Consider the following 26362-nt stretch of genomic DNA (forward strand, 5'->3'; position numbering starts at 1 on the left):
TTTCTTTCTTTCTTTCTTTCTTTCTTTCTTTCTTTCTTTCTTTCTTTCTTTCTTTCTTTCTTTCCGAGACAGGGTTTCTCTGTGTAGCCCTGGCTGTCCTGGATCTCATTTTGTAGACCAGGCTGGTCTCAAACTCAGAAATCCGCCTGCCTCTGCCTCCCGAGTGCTGGGATTAAAGGCGTGTGCCACCACTGCCCGGTTCCTTCCTTTTTCAGTCTGTAGCCTGACTGTCCTGGAATTTGCTCTGTAGACTAGGCTGTCCTTGAACTCAGAGATCCACCATACCCCCCAGTTTCTTCCTATTAATACTATATCCAAGTTGCCTCCTCCTCCTCCTCCTCTTCTTCTTCTTCTTCTTCTTCTTCTTCTTCTTCTTCTTCTTCTTCTTCTCTCCACCCCCCCCTCTCTAATATCTGAAGGCTGACTTCAAACTTGCTAAGTAGCTGATCAAGACCTTGAACTTCCAGTCTTCCTGCCTCTATCCCCTGAGCTTTGGGCTTACTGTGTCCAGTTTTATGCAGTGCTGGGGATTGAAGTCAGGGCTTCGTGCATGCTGGGCAGGTACTCTACCAACTGAGTTACATTCCTAGCACTGTTTGTTTGTTTATTTGTTTTTTAAATCATGGTCTCATGTAGCCCAGGCTGGCCTCAGATTCTCAATGGAGCTGGGGCTGACTTTGAACTTCTGAACCTCCTACTTTCCTCTCCCCAAGATTACAGGCTTAGGTCAACATACCTGACCCTAAATTTCCACTCTTCATATCTCACCATGGGGATTAAATTCCTATACTGGAACCCTTGGGACCCACACTGAAGCCATGTCTAAACCACAGTGCTGGACAATAAACACTTGGCGTGTTATCATAGCGTAGTGTTCTGCGTGTCACAGAGGGCGAGGAGGGAGAGTGGGGGATCGAACTGTGAAGGAGCGGGAAGGAGGTGACTGAGGTGGGTTTTGAGGAATGAATAGGAATTCACTAGCCTGTGAAATTTCTCCTTAAGTTGAATTGCCTTTTAAATTTAATATATTAAAAGGAGACTTCATATCATAAATGGAAAGAGTTATCACTTATCTGAAATAGACGATAACAAAGGCAACAAGCTCTGAGAAAACAAAGCGGCGGTATCACATTTCAGCCTGCTGCTCTCCGGCTTCGCCATTTGTCAGAAAGAGAAATTAGCACCGGGTGGGTTTGTGTGAAAGTCTGGGGCTCATGTGAAGGTTGCCTTCTCAGGGCATTTGACAGTACTGGGAGATGTTGTGCCCCATTTCAGCAGGACAACAGGCACCAACAGGATTGCTCCCAACAAGAAGAGACCTGTAAAAGGGCGACTTCCCGTCCTCGCTCTTTCCGAGCCAGCCACCACAGTCATCCGTTGGCACTGGGTGGAAGCCCGTGGAAGGGCCTTGTTAGCCGAGGGAACAGCCTGCGCAAGGGCGGGAAGTGTGAAATATCACGTGGAGGAAGGAGCTAAAAGGAGGAGAGCTGCTGTCTGTGAAGGGAGACTGGGCCAGGGCTCTGACTGCTGTCCCAAGCAAGATGCACGCCTTGCTTGGGAACTTCATCCTGTTAGCCGGTGGCTTGGTGGGAGCAAGAAGTGGGGCATTGTGGAGGAGGCGGGCAGAGTCAAGGCGGGCAGAGTCAGCTGTTGTCCTGACTTTCGTGGGAGGATATGGCCACATGGGGAGGCAACAGGGACCGAACTCGGGCGGAAGGCCAGGTTGGTAGGCTGATAGGAAGGGCACTCCTAAGGGAACCCCCGCATCCTGGCTGGTACCTGGTTTTATAGGGACCAGTTACACTGGACTGCAGAGGAGAGCCTGAAGTTTACAAAGAGCTGCTTCCCTCTCTGCACCCCTGGGATTAGCATGCACTGCTGGAGCCAGGAAGGCATGGAAGAACACAGTGGGGGGGGGGCTAGCTGGTGTCACCAGGCTCTGGGGCCAGTGTGAGGAAGGGCACAGAGACCCCTGGGGAGGATGGTTGCTTTGGGAGTCACAGGAAGGGGTGATTGTTGTGGCTGTCCTTAGCATATTCATGACATAGAGTTCTTGGGTGCTGAACCATGCAGGATTTAGGGAGCAAGTATGGCAGGTATCTGCAGTTATGGACCAGAGGCAGAGGGCAGCCCCTGGTAACTGGGGTGGATGGACCCTAGGATGATCTGGCCTATTTCCTTATTTCCCTGTTACTGGATGATCCTCTTGCACCTGGCTTTCTGTGTGCCATAGGACACAGAGGACTGATGGTGTCATGAGAGCTGTGGGAACAGGAGACTGACAGCTAGTGTAAGATTTGATCTAAGAATGAGGCCAAAGAAAGGGGGTCATCACTCTCAAATTCTTATGTAGCCAGTCTAGGAGGGCTTCTTGGATGAAGCCACATTTACTGTGTACTTGGCAGACGGAGGCAGAGGGAAGGGCGTTCTGCAAGGAGGGAACAGAAAACATCCAGAGAATAAAATGTCTGATTGAGTGATGAGGAGCGGTAGAGCCCACCTTTTATCATGCTCCAGACAGCCCATAGCCCGATTCCCACTGTGGAGACACGTGGTAGGCATTATCCTTAACTTCCAGTTAAAGACTTTGAAGCTCAGAACAGTTCAGGTTCCTTGGCTGAGAGCATACAGCAAGATGGTGGCAGAGCTGGAAGTCACACCCATTACTGGTTTGGCTTCACAACCATGGCAATCTTGCTGTATGTTTAACTTTCTGATGGAAAGGGGAGAGAAGATTGGGACAGTGCAGCTATAATAGTGTGTGTGTGTGTGTGTGAGCGCGCGTGCGTGCGTGCGTGTGTGTGTGTGTGTGTGTGTGTGTGTGTCTACTGAAGGCCCCCTCAGGAGGGGAGTGGTGTGGCCAGAGCTGGGCTCCCAAAGGGTCACTGGAGGCCACAGAGGAGAGCTAGGCCTGTATGGTGGCAGGGGGCAGTGTTGGGAGGGAAAGCGGGGGGGGGGGGGGGGGGGGGGGGGGGAGACGAAGATTAGGCAGCGTGATCCGAGTAACAGGTAAGGACCAGGGTTTGTGGGAGGCCCCATAGGCGTCAGTAAGAGATGTCCAAAACTGTTCTGGCTAAGCTCCATCCTGTCAGAGCAGTGCAGTTCTGTAGAGGAAATCTGAGTCAAGCAGGGTGAACTGACCCCAAGGAGACTGAGGTACTGGAGATGATGCTGAGCGCCCAGAGCTGTTTAATAAATGACATCTTAGGGCTGGGGAGATGGCCCAGCAGGGAAAGTGTTTGCCATCGGAGTCCGGATCCCGAGAACCTGTGTAAAGCCAGACATGGTAGTATATGTCTGTGATCCCTGTGATCTAGAAGATTCTGGAAGCTTGCTGGTCAGCTAGCCTGGTCTTTCTGGTGGTGAACACCAGAGAGAGATTCTGTCTCAAGCAAGGTGGGAGGTGAGGGCTTACACTTGTGATTGTCTTCTGACCTCTACATGTGTGCTGTGGCATGCGCAGACCCGCACTCACACATGCCAACATGCACACACACACACACACACACACACACACGCACGCACACACACACACACATATACATAACAACACTCACATAGGCAGGGCACTTGGATATTATAGGGAACATTCACTCCCTTCCTGGGTCCCCTATGTCCTCTTGGAAGCCGTCTGCCTCAGCCTCACCATTGGCATGCCTTATTCAGGGCAGTACGTGCATACTGAATAAATGTTCCTGGCAGTGAATGCCAGGTGGCCTTATCTGTCTCGTCCCCTTCAGGGACAACTGGCTTTCCCAAGTGAGAATGTGAATTGCTGGTTACTCCTGAGGGAGGTGGGGTGGTGCGGAGATGGGGAGGCTGCAGGAATGGGTCCCAGCTGTGCAGCTTCAGGCTTGTTCCTCCACCTGGTCCAGCTCAGGAGACTGAGGGGGGACCCCCAAAGCCAAGCTTGGGAAGTCTTCTGATTATACTACGAGGCTAGCCTGCACAGGGCTTGGTTAGAGGATGTGAGGTCTACAGGGAGCAAGACAAGCCCACAAGATGCACGCAGGTCAGATGGTCTCTGACATGTCCTGAGTTGTGGTTTACTGCATGCCAGGTTGGGAGGAGGATGCCCTCCAACCCGAGGGATGTGCACACGGTCTAATCGCAGCAGCACCCAGAGCATCTACTGCACTTAAGAACCATTGCTCAGTGTTTCCAGAATGTGAGCTGTGACTGATGCTGGGCTTAAGGGTGGGGCTTGTGTCCTGGAGGCTCAGGGTGTATGTGTGTGTGTGTGTGTGTGTGTGTGTATGTGTGTGTGTATGTATGTGTATGTGTGCGTGTATGTGTGTATGTGTGTGTGTGTATATGTGTGTGTGTATGTGTGTGTGTGTGTGTGTGTTACAAACAGTTTCAAAGCACTCAGAGGAAGAGGCCCGCATTGCAGCCAGAAGGTAGACCGGGGCTTGAGGCGTATCATGGTGTCTAAGAGCCCTGGCTGCTCTTCCAGAAGACCCGGGTTTGCTTCCCAGCACCCACGTGGCCACTCACAGTTGTCTCAAACTCCAGTATCAGGGGACCTGACAACCTTGTTTGGCCTCCAGAGGCATTGTATGCACATCGTGTTCAGACATATATACAGGCAAAACACCCATATACATAAAAATAAATGATTAAAAAGAAGAAAATGGATCCATCTATAAGGAAAGGGACATAGGGAAGGGAGCAGCTCCTGCCTCGGAATGGCCTATGAGATGAGAGGCTATTGGAGATGGGCTTTTAAGGTTGAGTAGGAGTTTTCTAGGTGAAGGAGGTGAGGACCCAAGAGGAGCGGTTTGAGATGATGTGTTGGATAGGGTCTGATGGGCAGCTGTTCAGGAGGTCACCCAGCTGTGGAGCATGGGACAGGCAGGGAGCGTCGGCTCGAGGGATTCATTAAGCTGTAGAAGGGACAGGTAGGTAGACTGTCAAGGGAGGCACCAGAAGAACCCCTTTAGAAAGGCAGGAGGCAGGAAAGAGTCACAGGATCAAAGATGTTGACGGTCAAGGGAGATGAGACCTGCACAGTGTCCCCAGGTTTTAGCAGCAGCAGCAGGAGAGAGACAGAGACAGAGACAGAGACAGAGACAGACAGACAGACAGACAGAGACAGAGAGACAGAGAAAGATAGAGACACAGAGAGATAGAGAGACAGAGACAGACAGAGAGAGATAGAGAGAGCTGATGGCTTCGTCAGGACCAGTTTCAGGAGAAAGATGGGGGCAGCCGCGAGACTGCAGTGGATCAACGGGGGAGGTGACATTCCAGCCAGGAAGTGAGTGGCAGGTGAGAACGTGGAGTGTCAGCTGGGGACCACTCAGTGGTATTGGATGGAAGCCAAGGGCAAAGCTCGAGGAGGAAGTGTGTGTGGAGGCAGGGAGAGCACCCCAGAACAGAGGGAGCCTGGGTCAGTCACTTGCTGCGGGAGGGGCTGCTGAGGGAATGCTCTCAGGATGGATGGAGCAGAGCCTTCTGGGAAAATGGACGAGGGGTGGCCACAAGTCAGGGCTTGAGAGGAGACCCTAGCTTCCCCCTACGCTGGAAAGGAGGTTTCAGCTACAGGAGTGGGTGAGGCAGGCTTGAGGGAGCAGGTAAGGACCAGTGGGACCACAGAGGGGGTCGGGGTGGGGGAATGAAGCCTACAAAGGCCTCTGAGAAACATGGGTGCCTGGCAGACACAGAGCCCCCAGCCTGTCACGGGGCCAGCTGGCTTCACTCTAGGGCCTTCAGCAGCCTGGGAGTGGGTGTGGAGAACGTGGCTGTCACACGGCTCTAGGCTGGGATGGCTGAGCAGGCGTGACAGAAGAGCTGGGTGAAGGGGGCTGAGGAGCTGCTGGCCCAGCTCCAGCATCTGAGGTCTGCTAGGGACCATGTCTTAGTGTTTCTGTTGCTGTGGTAAAACCTCATGGCCGAAATCAACTGGAGAGTAAAGGGGTTGTTTTCATCTTACAGTTTGTCCATCAACCAAGGAAGCCAGGGACTGAAGGCAGGAACTCAGGCATAGGCCCTGGAGAAGCACTGCTTACTGTACTGGTGTGCGCCTACTCATGGTTTACTCATCCTGTTTCCTCCCTCCCCTCCCCACCCCTCCCCTCCTCTCCCCTCCTCTCCCTCTCCCTCCCTCTCCCCCTCCCTCTTTCTTTCTTTTTGAGACAGGGTCTCTGCATATCACTGACTGTTCTGGAACTCATTATGTAGACCAGACTCTCTTAGAACTCAGAGATCCTCCTGCTTCTGTCTCCCAAGTGCTGGAATTAAAGGCATGCATGGCCACGCCCAGCTCAGCCTGCTTGCTTATACAACCAGGTCCACCCACAGTAGGTAGGGCCCTCCCATATCAATTATTAATAAAAACAAATGCCCTGTAGACTTGCCCACGGGCCCATCTGATGAAGGCGTTTTTCTCAGTTAAGATTTCCTCTTCTATATCTGGGAGGTTTATGTTGAGTTGACCAAAACCAACCAGCATTGCTGAGACTCTATGAGGGCTCAAGGAAGCACGGAGGCTGAAGGGTGGCAGGAGAGAAGACAGTTCACATGATTCCTGTTGTCTTCCCTCAGGGATCTTAAGGTTAATAGTCCCAAGGATGGGATACTATGAACGCTGTTCTCCAGAGAAGCTGGGATCGGAGATAGGAAGGGGCTGCCCAGAGCTACATAGTTGCTAGTGTTGGCCCCCAGGGCCCGTGTTCCAGGGGAGGCCCAGTGATGCCGGCTGGTGTCCAGGCTCCTAATGTTGAGTAACGTCGAGTGGAAATTACAGGAAGTGGCGCAGGCCCTGAGGCTGATGGAGATGGCAAGCCCTGGATACTGTGCAGGGGGCAGTTCAGACCTGGGCAGTAGGGTTCTCTGGAGGTGGCTACTGGCCTGGTTGACAGCTTTCCTCGGGATCAGAGGCTTGACTGAGTAGAGGATGGGGGGGCGGCGGTAAAGGAACACAGCCCTCGGTGGCCCCAGCTTGGTGCTGACCCAGCTTTTTGAACCGGAGGAGAGAGATCTAGGGGAGAAGGAGCCCCGCCCCTAAATGCTCTTCCATTCATCTGCCCGGTGGTGGCCCCACTATGGGTGTGGCCTCCTTCCCTTGTGCAATCCTGCTTGTTCTCACCTGATCACCCAGTCTGAAGCTGTTAGCTTTGCCTTTACTGTAACAAAGGCCTGAGCGATCGATCAGCTTATAAAGAAGAAAGGTTATGTACTTACTACGTGGGAAAGGTTATTTCAGCTCACAGCTTGGAGGTTGCCCCTGTAAGAGAGCACAGCAGTGTGAAATATGTATCAGGGAACCATCTCATCTAGGAATGCAAAGGAGACAAAGATGGGACAAGGTCTGCCTGTCCCCTGCCTGTCTTCAGTAACCACAAGACCTAAGCTCTGCCCAATAGTGCCACCTCCCATTAGGGCCAAACTGAAGACAAAAGCTTAACCATGCAGGCCTTTGGAGGACCCTGCAGCTGTAGGAAGTTCTGTCTGCTGCAGGGCAGGCTCAAGCTTCCAGACTCAGTGTAGGGAGGGTCAGCTGGGTATAGGAGTCTGGGCTCCCCTCCCCTGGGGCTCAGACCGGCGTGGTCTGTTACTGTTTTACGTTGAACCTCAAGACCACTGTGGTTCACCCCATGCAAATCATGACCCAGGAGCAGGTCTGGGGTAGTCAGGCTCCTTTGTGTATCATTTAGGAGGAGAAAGAGCCAAGCTGCAGGTTTGATGGGTGGTGTGCTTCTGGAGAAGTCATTTCTCTAGTCCTTAGCTTCCCACCTCAACAGAGATGACAGCCAGTGAGCGGGTTAAAGGTGATAGGTGTTAGGCATGGCTTGGGACAGTACGGACACCTCCCCAGAGCTCAACACGTAGACCATTGCCCTCCAGTTCCATCCGGCTGAGGTAAAAGGTGGACAAGGTGGCTATGAGTCCCAGATGGCTTTCTGAGCCTCAGTTTCCTTATCTGTAAAATGGTGGTGGTGGGGTAGGGGGCAGAATGCGATGCTCTCTCTGCATCACCCACAGTTGGTTCCAGGCCCTCGGGCCGAGGACCAGAGGCCGTCCTCTGTACCACTGTGGCAGCACTCAGCTGGCTTTTGCTAAGCCCCTTGCCACCACCTCCGTGTTCCAGGTGAGGAGCCGGAAGAGGAACCGAAGGTGAAAACCCAGTGGCCAAGGTCTGCAGATGAGCCTGGGCTATACATGGCGCAGACAGGTAACTCGGGCCCGCCTCTCTTCCTGTGGCGGGGGCCCGACTGTGGCGTCTGGTGGCATGTGTGCTGGAGTGTGCCTGTCTGTGTCTATGTCCTGGAGCTCAGTTATGTTGCCACGTGAGGCCTGTGGGCAGGGATGGGTTGCCTTTTAAAGAGCCTGCCACTCGGGGTCAGGGTAGGAGGGTCCCTTTGATGCCTACGCCCCATCTTTCTGGTCCTTCCATGCTCCCATGCAACCCTCTGGGAGGTGTCCCTTGCTGCGACGCTGTCCCTCTCTCGTAGGCGACCCAGCAGCTGAGGAGTGGTCCCCGTGGAGCGTGTGTTCCCTGACGTGTGGGCAGGGTCTGCAGGTGCGGACCCGCTCCTGCGTGTCCTCCCCCTATGGGACCCTGTGCAGCGGGCCCCTTCGGGAGACCCGGCCTTGCAACAATTCAGCCACCTGCCCAGGTAGGCGTCCTCCTTCCTGCCCTATCTGCCAGCAGTCAGGTCCTGTCTGTGACAGGACATAACACAGCTCCTCCCCCTACCCCCCAATGATTGGTTACCTCATTTGTTGCCCTCTACAAACTTGCCTGTCCTCCCTATACCTTACCCAGGCACTATGCCAGCCTGGCATGAATCACTTGGGGTTACGATAGAATCCGAACACACATCTGGGGCCCACTTTGGGCACGTCACACCCCGGATGCCTCCATCTTGGTAGTCAAGGCTGTTCTCTGCACATCACCCCGCCCCTTTCCCTCAGTCCTGACCTCACCAGCACCCCTGGCAGCGTCTTGGCTCTCTGCATTTGCTTATTCTTGCCCCTCCCCTCCCCTCCCCAACACTGGCTAAAGTATTCAGCCGGCCCTTAGATCTAAGATGTAGACCACTCTTATTTTAAAATGACACCCTCTCTTAGGGTCCCCACTTTGCTTTGGGCTCCTCTTCCACTCCTGTGGTTGCCCCCCTTGATAGACCATTATGCTTAAAGCAGTTGAGCAGGCAGGAACTGCACGCAGGTACTGAGGAAATGCATGTGTCTGCTTGGGTCAGTTGGTGACTGAGAGACAGGCCAGTGTCAACCAGTTCGGCTCTTTGCTTCCCCTGGGGTGAAGTGCTGGCAGCGGGTTTTAGATTAGGGCCTGCTGGGGGAGGCTCTCTGAGCTTGGGGGTGTTCCAGGAGATTGTTTGTGGAGCACAGGGACAAAGCTTTGCTCTCTCTTGTGAGTTTATTGTGTCTGTCAGCGTCTATGTAGAGGTTCATGTCTGTCTGTGTGTCTCTGCGATTGGGGCTGGGAGGAGGCACTTCTGTTGCCCCAGGCTTGCCCTGTTGAATTCAGGCCCTGGGCCTGGGGGTGGGAAGGGAGAGAAGGATGGATGGATCTTGGATCCTTTCGTGGGTTTTCCTGTGCCCCTCAGGAAAGGAAGACCATGGCTCCTCAGGCTGGTCCTGATCACCCTTATCTGGGTGTCCACAGAATCTGTCCTGTGTGATTTGGGACCACATCCCCACAAAGGGTGGCTATCCTGGGACCCTAAACCTTCTCGCCCTGGCAACGGAATCCAGGGCGGAACCAATAAGGAGTGGTCGTAAAATTGCGGAACTCCTGATTGGTGGGCGGATGGGTAGGCGCTGGCTGTGGGCGGAGCCAAGGTGCCGCCCAGCCACCGGCCACGTGCTTCCTTGCAGTGCACGGCGTGTGGGAGGAGTGGGGGTCCTGGAGCCTGTGCTCCCGCAGCTGCGGGCGGGGGTCTCGGAGCCGGATGCGGACCTGCGTGCCCCCCCAGCACGGCGGCAAGGCCTGCGAGGGTCCCGAGCTGCAGACTAAACTCTGCAGTATGGCCGCCTGCCCGGGTCAGTAGCGCCAAGGGGCTTCTAGGCAGGCGCTGCCCAGCCGGGTGGGGAGGGATCGGAAGACCTAGGGGAGGTAGTCAGGTTTCATGCCCTGTCCTTGGAGGGGTGGGTTCCAATAGCTTTGACCACGCATGGGGAAACTGGAGAAGTATAGCTGCCAGCAATCAATGGGAGGTGAAACCCAGCCCTAACTTGGAGTTGGTACACTGTGACCCCCATCAGAAGGGACCTGCTTTCCGGTGCCCATTCCTCGATGCCCTCAGCTGCCCTTGCTGTAAATAGCACTTTGGTGTCCATGACACCATGGACACAAAGCTGGGCTTACGTGTAGGCAAAGATCAGAAGGTGCCATTACAACCTACATCCATACACACACACACACACACACACACACACACACACACACACACAAAACGCTCTCACCGCTGAGGCTTGCCCTTGGTGCTGCGTGGAGAGGTATCATGTATTTCTGGAGCTGGTGAGGGGCAGGCAGAAAGCGGCCCAGTCACCACCCACTCTCTCCAGACCCTTTCATATGCCCAGCTCAGATGGTCTGGCCTGGCGAAGGTCTAAGTGGCCAACAGGCTCTGACATCTCCCTGTGGAACTCCCCCCTCTCACCCCCCCCACTAGCCCACCCACGTTCTGCTCAACGGCCACCCCCGCTTGTGTCTCCCCATGCAGTGGAAGGCCAGTGGCTAGAATGGGGTCCCTGGGGCCCATGCTCGTCATCTTGTGCCAATGGAACCCAGCAGCGCAGCCGGAAATGCAGTGTGGCGGGTCCAGCCTGGGCCACGTGCGCAGGTGCTCTCACGGACACCCGTGAGTGCAGCAATCTCGATTGCCCGGGTGAGTGCTTGGTGTGAGGGTAGCAGGGGGTAGCCCTGACCTTGGAGACATGTGTGGCCTCTCACACTTCCCTTCTCTCATAGCCACTGATAGCAAGTGGGGGCCGTGGAACGCATGGAGCCTGTGCTCCAAGACATGTGACACGGGCTGGCAACGACGCTTCCGTATGTGCCAGGCTTCTGGCACGCAGGGCTACCCTTGCGAGGGCACAGGAGAGGAGGTGAAACCCTGCAGTGAGAAGAGGTGTCCAGGTACTGCTTATACAACCCTGGGGCTGGGGGCTGGGGGCTGGGGGCACGGGTATGAGCCCAGCTAAGCCCGCCCCCCACCTGCCCTCCCGCCCTATCCCCACAGCCTTCCATGAGATGTGCAGGGATGAGTACGTGATGTTGATGACGTGGAAGAGGGCGGCAGCTGGCGAGATCATTTACAACAAGTGTCCCCCTAATGCCTCGGGTAAGGGAAGGTGGCTGTCCCCGCAGACCCTCCCCCCACCATCCCTGATGCCCGCCTCTGGACCCAAGCCCTGGGTCTGCATCCCAAGATATGGAGGGGGAGTAGGCTAGATCTCAGCCTTAATGCCTGTCACTGTCTTATCTCTGCAGGTTCTGCTAGCCGCCGCTGTCTCCTCAGTGCCCAGGGCGTGGCATACTGGGGACTGCCCAGCTTTGCTCGATGCATATCCCATGAATACCGCTACCTGTACCTGTCAGTGAGTGTGCATGGTTGGTTGGGGGGCAGGGCATACAGTGTGTCTGAAGCCCTGTCAGGAGCTTAAGGGTCAGCCATTCCCTTATGCCTTGGTATAAGCTGTGTATCTCTTAGTCTGGCAAACTCCTACTCCTGTGTCAGGGCCTCTTAGGTATCTTCCTCAATGTCTGGTACATACCTTTGTGTTCCTATCCACAATGCCCCATCCTGAACTTCTTAGACATGGAGAGTTACTGATACCTTAAAGCTGGACATGGGCATACACACCTTTAACCCAGCACTGGAGGGGTAGAGTCAGCCTCTGAGTTCGAGACCAGCCTGGTCTACATAGCAAGCTTTAGGACTATCGGCTACATAGAGAGACCCTGTCTCAAGAAACCAAATCACAAACAAAGAATGCATTTAAGTGTTCTCTGCAACACTGGGAACTCTTTGAAGGCAGGGACAACGTTGAAGTTATCTTTGTGTCCCTAGTTCCCAGCCCAGGGCTTGCATGGGGGCTAGGATGGTGTCAACAAACGTGGCCTGTGTGTACATGCTTTTGACCAAAGTGAGCATTGATGTGGTGCTTGCACCAAAAGCTTGCATTTGAGAGATCCTGAGTGTGTGTTGCTTCTGAATGTTCAAGGCCACTTAGGGACAGGGAAGTGCACAGTCCCCAAATCAGCATATTATTCTGCATTTGGACATCTGAGTCCTTCTGTCTCCAAAATCACCTCTGCCTCCTTCTCAGACTGTGTCTCCGCGGAGCCTCTCTTTGATCTTGTATGCCTTCTCTCTTCCTGGATGCACCTAGCGGGTAGAAGGGAGGCCAGGTCAAGGGCTGCTCCCAGTTTCTGATGCTACAATGACAGGGGCACACGTGTCACCCGCAGCTTCGGGAACACCTGGCTAAGGGCCAGCGCATGCTGGCAGGTGAGGGCATGTCACAGGTGGTGCGGAGCCTGCAGGAGCTACTGGCACGGCGCACTTACTACAGCGGGGACCTGCTCTTCTCTGTGGACATCCTAAGGAACGTCACTGACACCTTCAAGAGGGCCACCTATGTCCCTTCCGCCGATGACGTGCAGGTACTGCTCCACATTGGTGGGGTCTGCTGGGACAGCATGGAGGCTCGAACCTCCTGACCCACTCCTCTTTCCCCAGCGTTTCTTCCAGGTGGTGAGTTTCATGGTGGATTCGGAAAACAAGGACAAGTGGGATGATGCTCAGCAGGTGAGGGGTCACCCTGGGTGAGGTCTCAGCCTCCAGCCATCTCCTCTCAGGACCCACCCCAGACTGCCTCAGACCCTCCCTCACACCCTCTCTGCTCCTAGGTGTCGCCCGGCTCTGTGCACCTGCTGCGTGTTGTGGAAGATTTCATTCACCTCGTGGGCGACGCTCTTAAGGCCTTTCAGAGCTCTCTCATTGTCACGGACAATCTGGGTAAAAAGGATGCAGGCGGGGGAGGGGGTGCTGGATCCGACTAGAACATTAGCACCCCACTTCCCTGGGTGAGGGATAGTCCTGAGGGACACTTTGGGTTCGCTCTTTCATTTACAAGTTTTGTCCTCCCCTTCGCTTAACCCCATGCTTCTGTCTGTCTGTGTGTCTCCCTCCACCGGCTCTGTGTTCATGCACCTTGTCTTCTGTGTTGCTTCCGTCCGTGTGTCTTCCCTGGTATGCATCTCCCTGCCCGCCCTCCCTCTGCCGCAGTGATCAGCATTCAGAGAGAGCCTATCTCTGCTGTGTCCAGTGACATCACGTTTCCCATGCGGGGCCGCAGGGGCATGAAGGACTGGGTGCGACACTCAGAGGATCGCCTCTTCCTACCCAAGGAGGTGCTCAGCCTGTCCTCCCCAGGGAAGCCAGCCACACCCGGGGCAGCCACAGCAGGCAGCCCGGGCAGGGGGAGGGGCCCGGGAACGGTGCCCCCTGGCCCCGGCCACGCCCACCAGCGCCTTCTCCCCGCTGACCCTGAAGAGTCCTCCTCCTACTTTGTGATTGGTGCTGTGCTCTACCGCACCCTTGGCCTCATCCTGCCGCCCCCCAGGTGAGTCCACCAGAGAGCGTCTCCTCCTGAAGCCATGTACCTGGAGGCTCCCTGGTCTGGCTGTGGACATAGCCACTTCTCAGAAACATAAGAGACAAGCATGAGGACCCCAGGACCAATGTCAGCGGTTCTCAACCTTCCTAACACTGCGACCTTTTAATACAGCTTCTTACGTTGCAGTGACCACCCCATCCATGCCCCAGCCATAAAATCTTTTTTCGTTGCTACTTCAGAACTGTAATCCTGCTGTGGTTATGAATCGTAATGTAAACATCTGTGTTTTCCAATGGTCTTTTGGGGTCGGGACCCACAGGTTGGGAACCATGAACCTATGCACACCAGCCTGACTTGCTGGTGATGTATTTGCATTTTTGCTGCCGGGAAGGAGCCAGAGGTAGCTCCCTGGGGCTTACAGGCTAGTCAGCCGGGCCAGCTTTGAAAGTTGTAGGCCAATAAGAGAGGCTGTCTTAAAAAGCTGGACGGTGCCTAAGGAGGACAGCTGAGGTAGTCTTCATGAACACACATGTACACGCACTTGCATATATACACATGTGCATGCAGACACAGATCCACAAAGCCAAAACACCTAGGTAGTTCCCAGAGGCTGTGCTGGGCCCCATAGAGCGCTGTGCCCATCCTTGGACCTTGGCCCTGGCAGTTCCCAGCTATGACAGATTAAAGTTTCTAAGTCTGGGCACCTGCTAGCAGGAGCTGACCTCAGTATCTGTCCCCCCCAGGCCTCCACTTGCTGTCACCTCCCGGGTGATGACAGTGACCGTGCGTCCTCCCACCCAGCCTCCAGCTGAGCCCCTCATTACAGTGGAACTCTCGTACATCATCAATGTGAGTGAGGGCCAAGATGGGGACCCGAGCTATCTGCCCACATGGGCCCTGAGGCCTATCTCAGGGAGGTGGTCTGTGCTGGACGGTGGGCGTGGCTTGTGTGAGAGCTGCTGTGGTGGGCCTGATGATGGCTAGGGACGGTACACTGCTCACCTGACACTGCATGCATCTCTGTTCTCCAGGGCACCACCGATCCCCACTGTGCCAGCTGGGACTACTCCAGAGCGTGAGTTGGGGCAACCCTAGACCCTCTCATCAGAAATGGTCTCCCATCTAGAAGGTCAAAGGGTTCCTTGGTGCCATCCTTGGTCAGAGGGGGTCAAGAGCACATCTTGGGCTCCCTGCTGTAGCTTTGGGGTTACAGAGCTGGGCCCTGGGTTCATGCCACCTCTCCCTCCTCCAAGAGATACCAACTCGGGGGACTGGGACACTGAGAGCTGCCAGACCTTGGAGACCCAGGCGGCTCACACCCGCTGCCAGTGCCAGCACCTGTCCACCTTTGCTGTCCTGGCCCAGCCACCCAAGGACCTGGTGAGTGAGAGAGAGGCCTGGGCTGCTCAAGGCATCCCGGTGACCCCAAATGCAACCCCGGACAGATGTACCTGGGCCTGCACATGGGAAGCTGGGGCTGTTGTTGCTCGCAGTCATGACACCTGCTTCAGAGCATGTGGCAGTAGGTGAGTGTGAGCGTGTGTGCACATGTGTACAGCTGGTTGTGTCTGAAAGCGTGTGGATGAATGAGTGTAAATACATCTGTGCATGTGTGCCCTCTTGCACGTGAGGAGCATGCCTGCTTGCGTCCGACAGAGAGACTGGGTGCCCGACCTTTACCCTCTCCCAGCAACCCGTCTCCCACAGACCCTGGAGCTGGCAGGTGCTCCTTCTGTCCCCCTGGTGATCGGCTGTGCGGTGTCCTGCATGGCTCTGCTCACACTGCTGGCCATCTATGCAGCCTTCTGGAGGTAAGTCGGATGTTGAGCAGGATGGGAGGTGGCTGGCTCTCCAGGGTTAGGCAGGCAGCCAATGCCTCTGCCTCTGCCCACTGTGCCCTGTCAGGTTTATAAAATCAGAACGCTCCATCATCTTGCTGAACTTCTGCCTGTCCATCCTGGCTTCCAACATTCTGATCCTGGTGGGCCAGTCCCGGGTGCTGAGCAAGGCAGGTGCAGGCTCCTGGGGGTGTGTGGGAAGGGACATAAAGGGAGGAGGGGGAGGAGGAGGAGGAGGAGGAGGAGGAGAGGGGGAGGAGGAGGAGGAGGAGGAGGAGGAGGAGGAGGAGGAGGAGGAGGAGGAGGAGGAAGAGGAGGAGGAGAATGCCTGCAAGTGAGGGGAGGTGGTTGTTATTTTTTAAGTATTTTTCTTTTCATTTTATGTGCATTGATGTCTTGCCTGCATGCACATCTGTATGAGGGAATCAGATCCCCTGGGACTGGAGTTGCAGATAGTGAGCTGCTGTGGGTTCTGGAATTGAACCTGAGTCCTCTAGAAGAGCAGCCAGTGCTCTCTCTTAATCATTGAGCTATCCTGCGAGTGGATGTTCGCAGGCATTCATTCAGACCCTATGGTGGAGAAGGCGTGTGTGAGTTCAGGTGCAGGTGTGCTTGAATGTGTTGCTGTGTGTGTGTGTGTGTGTGTGTGTGTGTGTGTGTGTGTGTGTGTGTGTGTGTGAGTACTGAGTGTTTGTGTACATCAGTTAATGTGTGCGTGAGTGCCTAGGTGCATGTGTGTTGGGCAGGAGGTATCGGATGCCACCTCTTGTCTGTGAGTCCTCCATCTTGCCTGTGGATGCTCCATGCTGACTGTCCCCCCTACCCCACTTGGCCTTCCCTGCACAGTTTGAGCACTGTGGGAGCCAGGTGTGGGGTTCTGCTCGGCCATGACGTGGCAAGTGCTCCTGTCTGTGCGTGGGTGGCCTGCCTGCCCGCCTCCCCGGATGCCTAGTGCTGTGTGCATGTCACCAGGCCTGTGTCGTGCTGTGTGTGGGTGCAGGAAGGCGGGGGTGCCTGGCAGGGCTCTGGTGGGGGAGGGGGGCCCAGGTAGGCGGCTGGCCATGCAGCGCCTAGGCCTAGCAGTCATTGTGGGAAGCTGACAGCTCCCGCCCTGGCCACTGCTCAGGGCCACTCCCTCCTGTTACCTCTCCCTGCAGGGCGTATGCACCATGACGGCTGCCTTCCTACACTTCTTCTTTCTGTCCTCCTTTTGCTGGGTGCTTACAGAGGCCTGGCAATCCTATCTGGCTGTCATCGGGCGGATGCGCACCCGCCTGGTTCGCAAGCGCTTCCTCTGCCTGGGCTGGGGTGAGCAAGGCCGGTGCTGAACTCTGCTGTTGGGCCTGGAGTGGCAGGGAAAGCCAGGGACGTGCTGCCTGGACTCCGGCCCAGCTCTCTGGGGATGGGGGTCAGTTGGGTTGGAGGATGATAGAGAGGTGTCGCCTGAGCACCTGCAGCCTTCTCACCTGTAACCCTGTCCCCAGGTCTACCTGCCCTGGTGGTGGCTGTGTCTGTTGGCTTTACTCGCACCAAAGGATACGGTACATCCAGCTAGTACGTGCGCCTCCATTGGTGAGGGTGGGGGTAGAGAGGTTTGTGGGTCTCTTGGGGGAATTGAACTGGGCATTAGGTCTTCTCAGGCTGAGGTCTTCACCTATACGTATTGTGGCGGATCTTTGGGTAAACTTCCTTCGCACTGAGCCTCAGTTTCCCTGGCTGTAAAAGGACATGTTGGGATTGGGTCATTCCTAAGCACCACTGCACTTAGGGGTCAGCCCACTTGTATTTCTGTGGGGACCCAATGTGAGTCTCTGATGCCTGGAGGCTTTGCATCTACTGCTGATGTGGGCATGGCTGTCCAGGGTGTGAGGATGCAGGGAGGAAGGGCTTGCCGGGAGTCTGATTTCCTCCTTTCTCCCCTACCCCAGCTGCTGGCTGTCCCTAGAGGGTGGCCTTCTCTATGCCTTTGTGGGTCCAGCAGCCGTCATCGTCCTGGTATGTGCATACCCCTTTCAGCATCCAGGGAGGGATGTGGCCCCAGAAGGTCATCGGCTCCTTTGGCCTTCTCCCTGACCTCCAGCTCCCCCTTGCGGGTGTCCTTGCCCCGAGGGCACCTGGTGACCCTGTCTTTCCCTTTCGGCTCCCCCGGCCCCCCAGGTGAACATGCTCATCGGGATTATCGTCTTCAACAAGCTCATGGCTCGTGATGGCGTCTCAGACAAATCTAAGAAGCAGAGGGCCGGGTAAGGGGAGGGTCTCAGCCACTCAGCCTTCCTGGGCGGCGTGTGGGGAGGGAGAGCCGAGGACACCTCGGAGACTCAGGGCTTGCTGATGCCAACCCAGGCTCCCCAACCTTGGGACATCAAGGGTGCAGGCAAGGTGGGCACCCGGAGTGCTCGGCGGCAGACCCTCGCCCACCCTAACCCAGCTCTCTCTCTCTCGTCTGCCCTCCCCTCCCACCCTTCTCGGGGCTCATTCTGCCCCTTCTCCCGGCTTCCCATGTGTTTCCCCCTTCTCCCGTGTCTGTGCCGCCCCCCGAGGTCGGAGCGGTGCCCCTGGGCCAGCCTGCTCCTTCCCTGCTCAGCGTGTGGAGCGGTCCCCAGCCCCCTGCTCAGCTCAGCCTCGGCCAGGAATGCCATGTTAGTTGTGCCCCCTGGGGGGGCGGTGGGGGCGGGCAGGGGCTAAGGAATGGGAGGGCAGTGCCCATGGTGGGGATGGGGAGGGACATCAGCCCAGTGCCTTGGAGAGCTTGCCCTGCCCCTGCCCCCCGAACTGCTGGATGCTCCCTGGAGCTCAGGGATGAGGTGGCTGAGGACAGTGGGATCTCCCCCCCCCCTCCATAGGGCGCTGTGGTGCCCTGCTCACCCTGCCCTCTGGTCCCTGCCCCGGCTCTGGCTCAGTTTACTACACAGGCACAGCTGCAGACCCCTCCCCCTACCTCCAACCTCAAGGCCCTGAGAATCGTAGAATTTTTGAGCTATTGTAACTTTCGAATTAGAACAGAAGAATCTTAGTCTAAGACAATCAGACACTTCAGAATGTTCGAATGACTGAAACACGCTTATCTGTCATAGAATCTGACTTAGATTTCAGAGGCCTTGGGCCTCACAGTCACGGGCAGACTCATGGAGGGAGACAATTATTTCACCCCCAACCTAGCAAGCTAAGAATCTTAAAACCTCAGCTATGCAAGGTTACAAAGGCCTTGGGTCCAATCCCCCTACCAGGGCTGGAAGTCCTACCTGAGTCACCCCAACCAGTGGGGGCACAGCTTTGTCATAGTCCCCAGGGGGCCTGTGGGGGTGTCTGGTACTGTGGAGCTCCGTGATGCTCGTGGCGCGTGAGATCCCTCTGTTTTGGGCTACCACATCCCTGTGCCCAGTCTGCTGAACTAGCAGATCAAAGAGTGGGCCTCAGGGTCTACCGCCAAGCCGGGTCTTTATCCCAGCTCTCCTCTCCCGGTCCAGCTGGGCACACTCCAGTCTCCTCATCTGTCAATTGGGACACTAGTCCCCCCGGCCTGTTTGTTGGAGTTGTTTTGATCACAATTTGAAATAATCTATGTAAAGTGTTCAGTGGAGGGCCTGGCAGAGAATTGCTGGTTAATCAATGGCAGCTCTTATTACTGTGATTAGAGCATCTCTGGTTCTTGGCTCCGCCTCCAGGGCTTGACAGACGCTATGCCTCCTCCACCCCAACCTTGCCTGGCTCAACAGCCCTGAACCTCTCTTCACAGGACAGGCCTTGGCCCCCTGCCCTCCCATCTTTCTGCCTCAGCCTCTGGCTGTCTCTGCAGAATGGTGCCACCCTGCCCTGTCTGGAGCTGTGCCTGACTCTCCACAGGGGCTGCTGCGGGTGTGGTAGAGTAGGCCGGGTGTGTCTCCTTCTAGCTCCCATTCCTCGTGGGCTATCGTAGTTGCCGGGGATGGAGACCAGCCTGTTGGCCACTGCCTGCCTGCCCTTTTTTTCTCTGCAAGGAGGCCAGGGATACGTGGGCTTGGTTCTGACCCCGGCTACAACCCTTTTGCTCTGGGTTCTGAGCAACCACCAGGAGCCAGTGGCTCCTCCACGCCGCCACCTGGCTGGGCTTGGCCTCATCTTCTCTGCAAGGATGCGTGCTGTGGTGTTCTCCACATGCTCCGCCTGTTCAGTCTTCCTGTCTGGGGCGTCTGTCCGTCTCACACTCCTCTTACCGTGGTGGTCATCTTTCTTTTGGTCCTTCTGCTCCTTCTCTCCCCAGCCTACTGTCTTGGAATCTCTGAGGCTATGGCTCTGAACTGTGTCTTTTTCCAAAGCTTCCAAGGTGCACGTTGGGCCTGACGTTCCCCATGTTTGCTACCGTCTGCCCTTGCTTCCCTCCTGTTTCCGCCTTCCTCACCTCTGCGCCCCAGTATCACGTCTGTGCCTGCCGAGTCCCACTGTGTCTGTGTGTCCACCCCTCCTACCTCTCATGGCCCCTGCTCTGGCCCTGTAGATCCATCTCTGTCCTCTGTTTCTCCCCCCAAGTTCCTTGGCCCCTCTCTGCTTGGAAACGCTCCTGAGGTCCTCGAGTCTGGGGCCCTGCCAGTCCCCAAGCTGAGTGGATGCCCAGGCTCCAACCATCCTACCCTGCAGAGTGTCCTGCTGACAGACCTCCCGCTGCTGTCCCTCTCAGGGCTTCACTCTGGAGTTCCTGCGTGGTACTGCCTCTCCTGGCCCTTACCTGGATGTCTGCCGTCCTGGCCATGACAGATCGCCGCTCCGTCCTCTTCCAGGCACTCTTTGCCGTTTTCAACTCTGCGCAAGGCTTTGTCATCACCGCTGTGCACTGCTTCCTGCGCCGAGAGGTGGCTAGGCTCTTCTTGTTTGCCACCCCCTCCCCCCACCCCCCATACTGGACTCTGGCTTCTCCCCCGCTGTGTGGTACAGGGTGACCAGGGTGCTTCAGGCCCTTGGCAAAGGCACTTATAGCTTAGTCAGCATTCAAGGCCTGGGCCTCCTTCAGCTCCTTCTCCCTGACATCCCAGCCTACCCCTGTCCCTCCTTCTACCTCTAGCCTGGGCACCTGGGATGGGAAACCCTGCCCACTATTGTGGGGGTACTAAGGGGGCTTCAGGCTCATCTGGCGTTTCCTGCCCCCAGGTCCAGGATGTGGTAAAGTGTCAGATGGGTGTGTGTCGGGCTGATGAGAGTGAAGACTCCCCAGACTCGTGCAAGAACGGGCAGCTGCAGATCCTGGTGAGCAAGGAGGCCTGAGCAGATCCCTTCTGCCATGAGTTCTTTACCTTCCCCCATGCCATCTGAGACAGAGACTGGGTTCAGGTCATGTTCAGCTGCTGACTGCAGGGAGGCTCTGGGCTAAGGCTCGCCCCATTCAGTTTGCTCCCTACTGTGGGAGGCCATGTTGGGTGGTACCTCTCAGGTGGGAGGACTGAGGAGCTGGGGAGGAAGAACCTAAGCCTTTCCCGCCCTGACACATCTCTCCTCCCTCTGCCAACTTGCTCTCTCCCTCTCGACCTATAGTCAGACTTTGAAAAGGACGTGGATCTGGCTTGTCAGACAGGTGAGTCTGATTTAAGAAGCTGTAGGCGTGGACAAGACAGGCGCCCCGCACGCTGTCACAGTAGCCATGATGGGGACCAGACTGCTAGAATCCTGTTTTGACATTAGACAGGAACAGGTTAGATTTACATCCGGGAAGGCCAATTACCACTTGCCTCTGGGCAAAAAAAAAAAAAAAAAAAAGTCCCTCTCTAAGCCTCGGCTAACCCCCTATAAGGGAGAAAATAGCATCGTCTCAGGTCAGGAGGGAGGCCCAGGGCTAACACGAGTTAGGGGGCATCGAGTTTACAGCAGGGGCCTTGGTGTATGTTGGCCGCTGCATTCTTCCGTCAGTCTAGTGGCTTTCGCTGGTGTTGCCTACCATCTTTTCTCTAAGGTATACCCTTCCCTAGGGGACAGTTTCAGGACTGCGGGGAAGAAGTTAGGGCGTGTACCAGGACACTCGGGGGAGCTCAGCTTTGGTTTTCCCACTCTGTGTCTCTTGGGGCCGTGAGCCAGTTGTCTTTCTGGTCCCTCTGGTATATGGGAGATTAACAACCACCTCCCCAGAACTCAGTTTCCCTCACTGCCCAAGCTCAGAGGCCTAGGCCCCAGCCAAACCTGGACAAGAGGGTCTCATCACAGGGTCTCCCTTCCTTAGGGCTTATCCTTTCCCCCCACTTCTGTCCCCAGTTCTGTTCAAGGAGGTCAACACCTGCAACCCGTCCACCATTACCGGCACTCTGTCCCGCCTGTCTCTGGATGAGGATGAGGAGCCTAAGTCCTGTCTCGTGGGTCCTGAGGGTGGCCTCAGCTTCTCACCACTGCCTGGGAACATCCTGGTGCCCATGGCAGCCTCACCAGGTCTAGGGGAGCCACCACCACCCCAGGAGACCAACCCTGTGTACATGTGTGGGGAGGGCGGCCTGCGGCAGTTGGACCTCACATGGATACGGCCAAGTGAACCAGGCTCTGAGGGGGACTACATGGTTCTGCCCCGGCGGACTTTGAGCCTGCAGCCTGGCGGTGGGGGAACCGGGGGTGAGGAGGCCCCAAGGGCCCGGCCTGAGGGGACCCCCCGGCGGGCTGCCAAGACAATGGCCCACACTGAAGGCTACCCCAGCTTCCTGTCTGTGGAGCACTCGGGTCTAGGGCTGGGCCCTGCCTATGGGTCTCTCCAGAACCCATATGGGATGACCTTCCAACCACCACCACCGACACCCAGCACCCGCCAAGGACCAGAGCCAGGAGAACGTAGCCGGACCATGCCCCGTACAGTGCCTGGTTCCACCATGAAGCTGGGTTCCCTTGAGGTGAGGGGCTATGGAAAGTAGGGAGGGGACTCTACCTACTGTGTACCTGAGATCATGTCTAAGTCGTGGGCTGCAGTCAGGAAGGGACAGCTATCAGTCTCCAGAGCAGTGCCGGGGGCGCTCAGACCAGTGTGCATCCTTCCTTCTGCTGGGGTTCACATGAAGCCTCATGAATCCATTCACTTAGAGTTCTGGTACCCACTCTGGGGTAGCTGGTTAGGATGACTCCTCCATTGCTGCAACCATGGCTCAGGTGCCCGATTGGTAAGGAAGAGGCTGAGCCTCTTCAGCCTCTGCAGCCCGTGGCTCTGAGTCAGGTCTGGAGTTGCTGACCAGCAGTGAGCTGCTGACCACACTGCACTGTCTCCCTGAGCCTCGGCTTCCTTGTGTGTAAGTGGGGATAGCCTGCAGAACGGGGTGATATAGGTCTTTGATTCCTGTGTGGGATAAGTAGACAGTGCCAGGAAACTGGAAGATACCGTTATCACAGAACTTGGCTCAGGGTGCTGCCCTTGGCTCTGATGGGAAAATGGAAGCCCTCTGTTTCTTCTGCCCTGTCCCTTGCAGATCATCCCTGGGGACACATAGATTAGTAGAAGCCCAAAGTCGAACTCCAGGGTATTCTAGAAATCTAATTGGAGGGATGAGGGGGGTGTGGCTAAGGAAAGAGGTTGGGAGCCCCAGCTTCTACACAATTAGCTGCTTGTGTCTAGCCTGGAAAAGTTGCCCTCTGTTCTCTTCACAAAGACAATTAAGTTAGCAGCTAGAGAGGTCACACAGTTTAGCTTTGTGCCTAAAATGTTCCTCGAACATTTGGTGCCTACTCCCGCCGCAGATGGCAATAAAACAGAGAGGTGTTCCCAAAGACAGAAAAGACGACAGAGACAGAGATGGCGTCAGTGACGGGGAGGCAGTGTGCTTAGTGTCGGGGTAGGCTTGGTTCTGTGGTGCCTGCCCGTGGCTGGATCACTGGGGAGGGGCCAGTGCCCGTGTGGGAGGTAGTAATCAATGGCAGAAGCCTGAGGGGTCAAGGATAGTGTCTAGAATAGGATAGGCCCGGTGGAGGCACGGGTGTGGGTCTGCCGAGCCCCTGAGCACTCTGGGTAAGAATGGCCGCAATGTTGCCTGTAGAGCCGAAGCTAGGGATGGGCAAAGCTTAGTGACTGGAAAGCAGGCTGGAGGCAGAGCAGGCTGGAAGGCAGGAGGAGAAACGGGAGAGTGGATTCAGGTTGGGTCTTACAAAATCCATGCACGTGCTCTTAACACGACCTCTGCGGGCCTGGGGCCAAGTGGCAAGTCCCTTCTCCTTCCCTCCCTGGGTCTGTGTCCCCGCCTAGCTGGGACAGGTGGCCTTGGTCTTGTGAGTTCTCTCCATGCCAGCGTTCTAAGTCTGAAGTCTCCTCGAGTGGCACTGGATGTTACCGAGCTTGTTGTGGCCTTGAAGGTGACCTTGGCCAGGCGAGGGTTGGAAGGGCACAAGGAAGCAGGGAGTTAAAAGAGGCAAGGTGGGGACACATAGGTGTGAAAAGCCCCAAATTCTTTTCAGGGCAAGTGCAGGATTCCAGGGAGATGGTGGGTGGGGGGTTGGGGGGAGCATGGAGCAGGAGTGAACGCTAGAATCCAGGGCACAGTGAATAAGCACGGGCTGTATGATCCGACATGGTGGGAACCCTGCCTCTTCACTGCTGAGCCATGTCTGCTGCGTCCATGTGTGTGTTCCCAGGATCACACCTCACCACATATATGCATGGCAGACCTCAGCTACTGTGCTGTGGCCCCAAGGGCTAGCCCATAAGATAAGGACTCTCAACTCCAGGGTCTGGGTGGGGGCAGGTGTCACAGAGTCCTGGGGCCCAAGGTTACCTGTGAAAAGCTCCTCTCTCATGGCCTGCTTGTTGCTCCATAGCGAAAGAAGCTTCGGTATTCAGACTTGGACTTTGAGGTGAGTGCCGGTACTGGGAGGGTATGTTCTACAAGGTCAATTCCTAAAATTATCCCAAGCCCCATTGCAGAGCCCAGTCCTGGGCCACCAAGCCTCCGGATTCCCTGGGATCACCCTCACTGTCTGGCTCACACCCATTACTCTGAGGCAGAGATAGAGGCGGGGAATGAGAGAGACAGAGACAGAGAGAGGATGGAGGGGGAAGGTAACAGAGGAGAGCAAGAGAAGCCCTAGCCTTGCCCCGGGGGGGGGGTGACCAACAGGCACAGGGCAGAGGGCAGGGAGCACTCCTCTGACACCCAAGTGGCCCCTAGAAGGTGATGCACACTCGGAAACGGCACTCGGAACTCTACCACGAACTCAACCAGAAGTTCCACACTTTCGACCGCTACCGTAGCCAGTCCTCAGCTAAGGTGAGGGCTCTTCTGTTGCTGCCCCTGCCCACCCCCACCGAGTGCATGGTCCCTGAGGGGTGGCCCTCTCACTTGGAGACGTGATAAGAGTGTGTCTGTGGGTAGAGTGGTACATATATTCCTGAGGTTCTCCGGGGTGAGGCTCTGAGGACCTCCTATCCTGCTTAGCCCGCTTGCCTGGATAACTTCAGCCTCACCAAGGGCCTGCCTGCATGAATAACAGTTTCAGGGTTGCATGGGGAGGGGGTGGGAAGGTGCCCCAGAGAGCAGATACTAACAGGGTCTCCCATGATTAGAAAGAAGGGCGGGCAGACAGGAGACACAACCTCAGGGGTCACCACTGCAGTAGCTGTCAATAAGGGTCTGGCAATTAACTGTATTCGACTGTGTTATGCCTGATCATTCAGCGACACTGGGCAGTCTTGACCCTCCTGGGACATCCTCGGTTTGCTCTGTACGTTGGATGAGAGGGTGCCACAGGCTCGCCCTGCTCCTTTCACAGGATAAACCCAGCCCCCCCGGGGGACGCCCTGGCTTGTCCCAGCACAGGAGGCATCAAAGCTGGAGCACCTTCAAATCTATGACACTGGGCTCACTGCCCCCCAAGCCCCGAGAACGGCTGGCCCTGCACCGGACAGCAGCCTGGGAGCCCACAGAACCGCCAGACGGCGACTTCCAGACAGAGGTGTGAGTGCCACGCCGGACTGCCCACTGCACAGAAATATATATCTATTTTCACACTCCACTTTGGAACTACCAGGAGCCGGCGCCCCTCCCCCTCCCGAGGCTGGGCAGGAGGCGCAGAGGACTCAGCCTGGCTGGGGGCAGCCAGACTGGCAGGGCCTGGGGGCCAGGACCCCTCCTTGTTCTCAGAGGTCCCTTAGCCACCCACCGGAGCCTCATCTTTGCCCCGGCCTGTCTGTCCCTGTCCTGGGCTGGGGAGGGGGGAGGGAAACTTTGTTGGGAATAAACTTCACTCTGTGGATTTGGCTGCTGAATTGTTTGCTGCCCCTAGGCAGAGCCCAGCCCTGGGACCCCAACTTTGTTCCTCTAGCTCCTTAGTTGTATAATGGGGTCAGGCCAAGCCTGACTGAAAGGGGCTAGCTGCATGCTGACCCTGTCTTTGGCCCTGACCCCCTTAGTATATACTCCTTACCTGATCTGGGCTGGGACAAGAAGCTGGAAATGTGAGGTACGACACCCTGTAACGGAGTGACTCTCCTGGTCATGGCTACCTTTCACCAGGGCATGCGCCCGGGCCCCTCACACTGTGTGGCTGTCAGGAGACAGGATCTCAGGTGGGTGTTAGGAGCACTACACATCACTCCAATTCCTCACAGCATCCATGCTGGGAAATTACACATTTTGTGGCTACAGAGAATGAAAGTGAGGCACTCGGGGCCATGGTCAAAGGCAGAGCCTGGGTTCACACACCCAGGCTCGGTGGAGGAAGTGTTTCAGCTCAGCCTTCTGGAACTTGACCTTCATCACTGCAGTGGAGCTATGAGGAACTGCTGGATTGTGGTGGAGCCTCTGGTGTGGTATGGGGCTAAGGGTGGAGAAGCAAAGCTGGCTCGGCATTGGAGGGCGGGGCTCTTTGCTGGCTTGTATTCTTCACACGTCTGAGTTCCTGGGCACCAGTACAAGGGGGCATGGGAGCAGCATGTGGAAGGTCTCGTGGTGCATGCTGTAGTTCTTCCAAGCAGGCAGGAGCTAGAGATGCAGCAGCCTCCACAGGCC

At 56.1% G+C, this 26362-nt stretch overlaps 1 protein-coding gene across 8 annotated transcripts in view; it reads left to right on the plus strand.

The window, feature by feature from the left end:
- Nucleotides 1-25607, plus strand: part of Adgrb2 (adhesion G protein-coupled receptor B2) — a 37842-nt gene extending 12235 nt beyond the window's left edge. The window contains exons 3-30 of one of the 8 annotated variants that reach the window (XM_021199468.2): nt 8093-8176; nt 8457-8621; nt 9847-10011; nt 10695-10859; nt 10943-11110; nt 11214-11315; nt 11465-11571; nt 12446-12640; nt 12717-12785; nt 12887-12995; nt 13266-13602; nt 14340-14445; nt 14628-14671; nt 14850-14976; nt 15304-15407; nt 15502-15604; nt 16592-16742; nt 16919-16988; nt 17363-17429; nt 17592-17677; nt 17975-18073; nt 20089-20260; nt 20556-20651; nt 20937-20976; nt 21648-22267; nt 24174-24209; nt 24524-24622; nt 25125-25607. In XM_021199468.2, the coding sequence (XP_021055127.1) occupies nt 8093-8176; nt 8457-8621; nt 9847-10011; nt 10695-10859; nt 10943-11110; nt 11214-11315; nt 11465-11571; nt 12446-12640; nt 12717-12785; nt 12887-12995; nt 13266-13602; nt 14340-14445; nt 14628-14671; nt 14850-14976; nt 15304-15407; nt 15502-15604; nt 16592-16742; nt 16919-16988; nt 17363-17429; nt 17592-17677; nt 17975-18073; nt 20089-20260; nt 20556-20651; nt 20937-20976; nt 21648-22267; nt 24174-24209; nt 24524-24622; nt 25125-25313 (3875 nt within the window). In that variant the 3' untranslated portion in view covers nt 25314-25607. The remainder of the gene's footprint in view (nt 1-8092; nt 8177-8456; nt 8622-9846; nt 10012-10694; nt 10860-10942; nt 11111-11213; nt 11316-11464; nt 11572-12445; nt 12641-12716; nt 12786-12886; nt 12996-13265; nt 13603-14339; nt 14446-14627; nt 14672-14849; nt 14977-15303; nt 15408-15501; nt 15605-16591; nt 16743-16918; nt 16989-17362; nt 17430-17591; nt 17678-17974; nt 18074-20088; nt 20261-20555; nt 20652-20936; nt 20977-21647; nt 22268-24173; nt 24210-24523; nt 24623-25124) is intronic. The other 7 variants (XM_029539626.1, XM_021199470.1, XM_029539627.1 and 4 more) reach the window with 7 other exon arrangements.
- The last annotated feature ends 755 nt before the right edge of the window (nt 25608-26362 follow it).

The sequence above is a fragment of the Mus pahari genome, chromosome 6 (assembly GCF_900095145.1).
Source record: "Mus pahari chromosome 6, PAHARI_EIJ_v1.1, whole genome shotgun sequence".
NCBI lineage: Eukaryota > Metazoa > Chordata > Mammalia > Rodentia > Muridae > Mus > Mus pahari.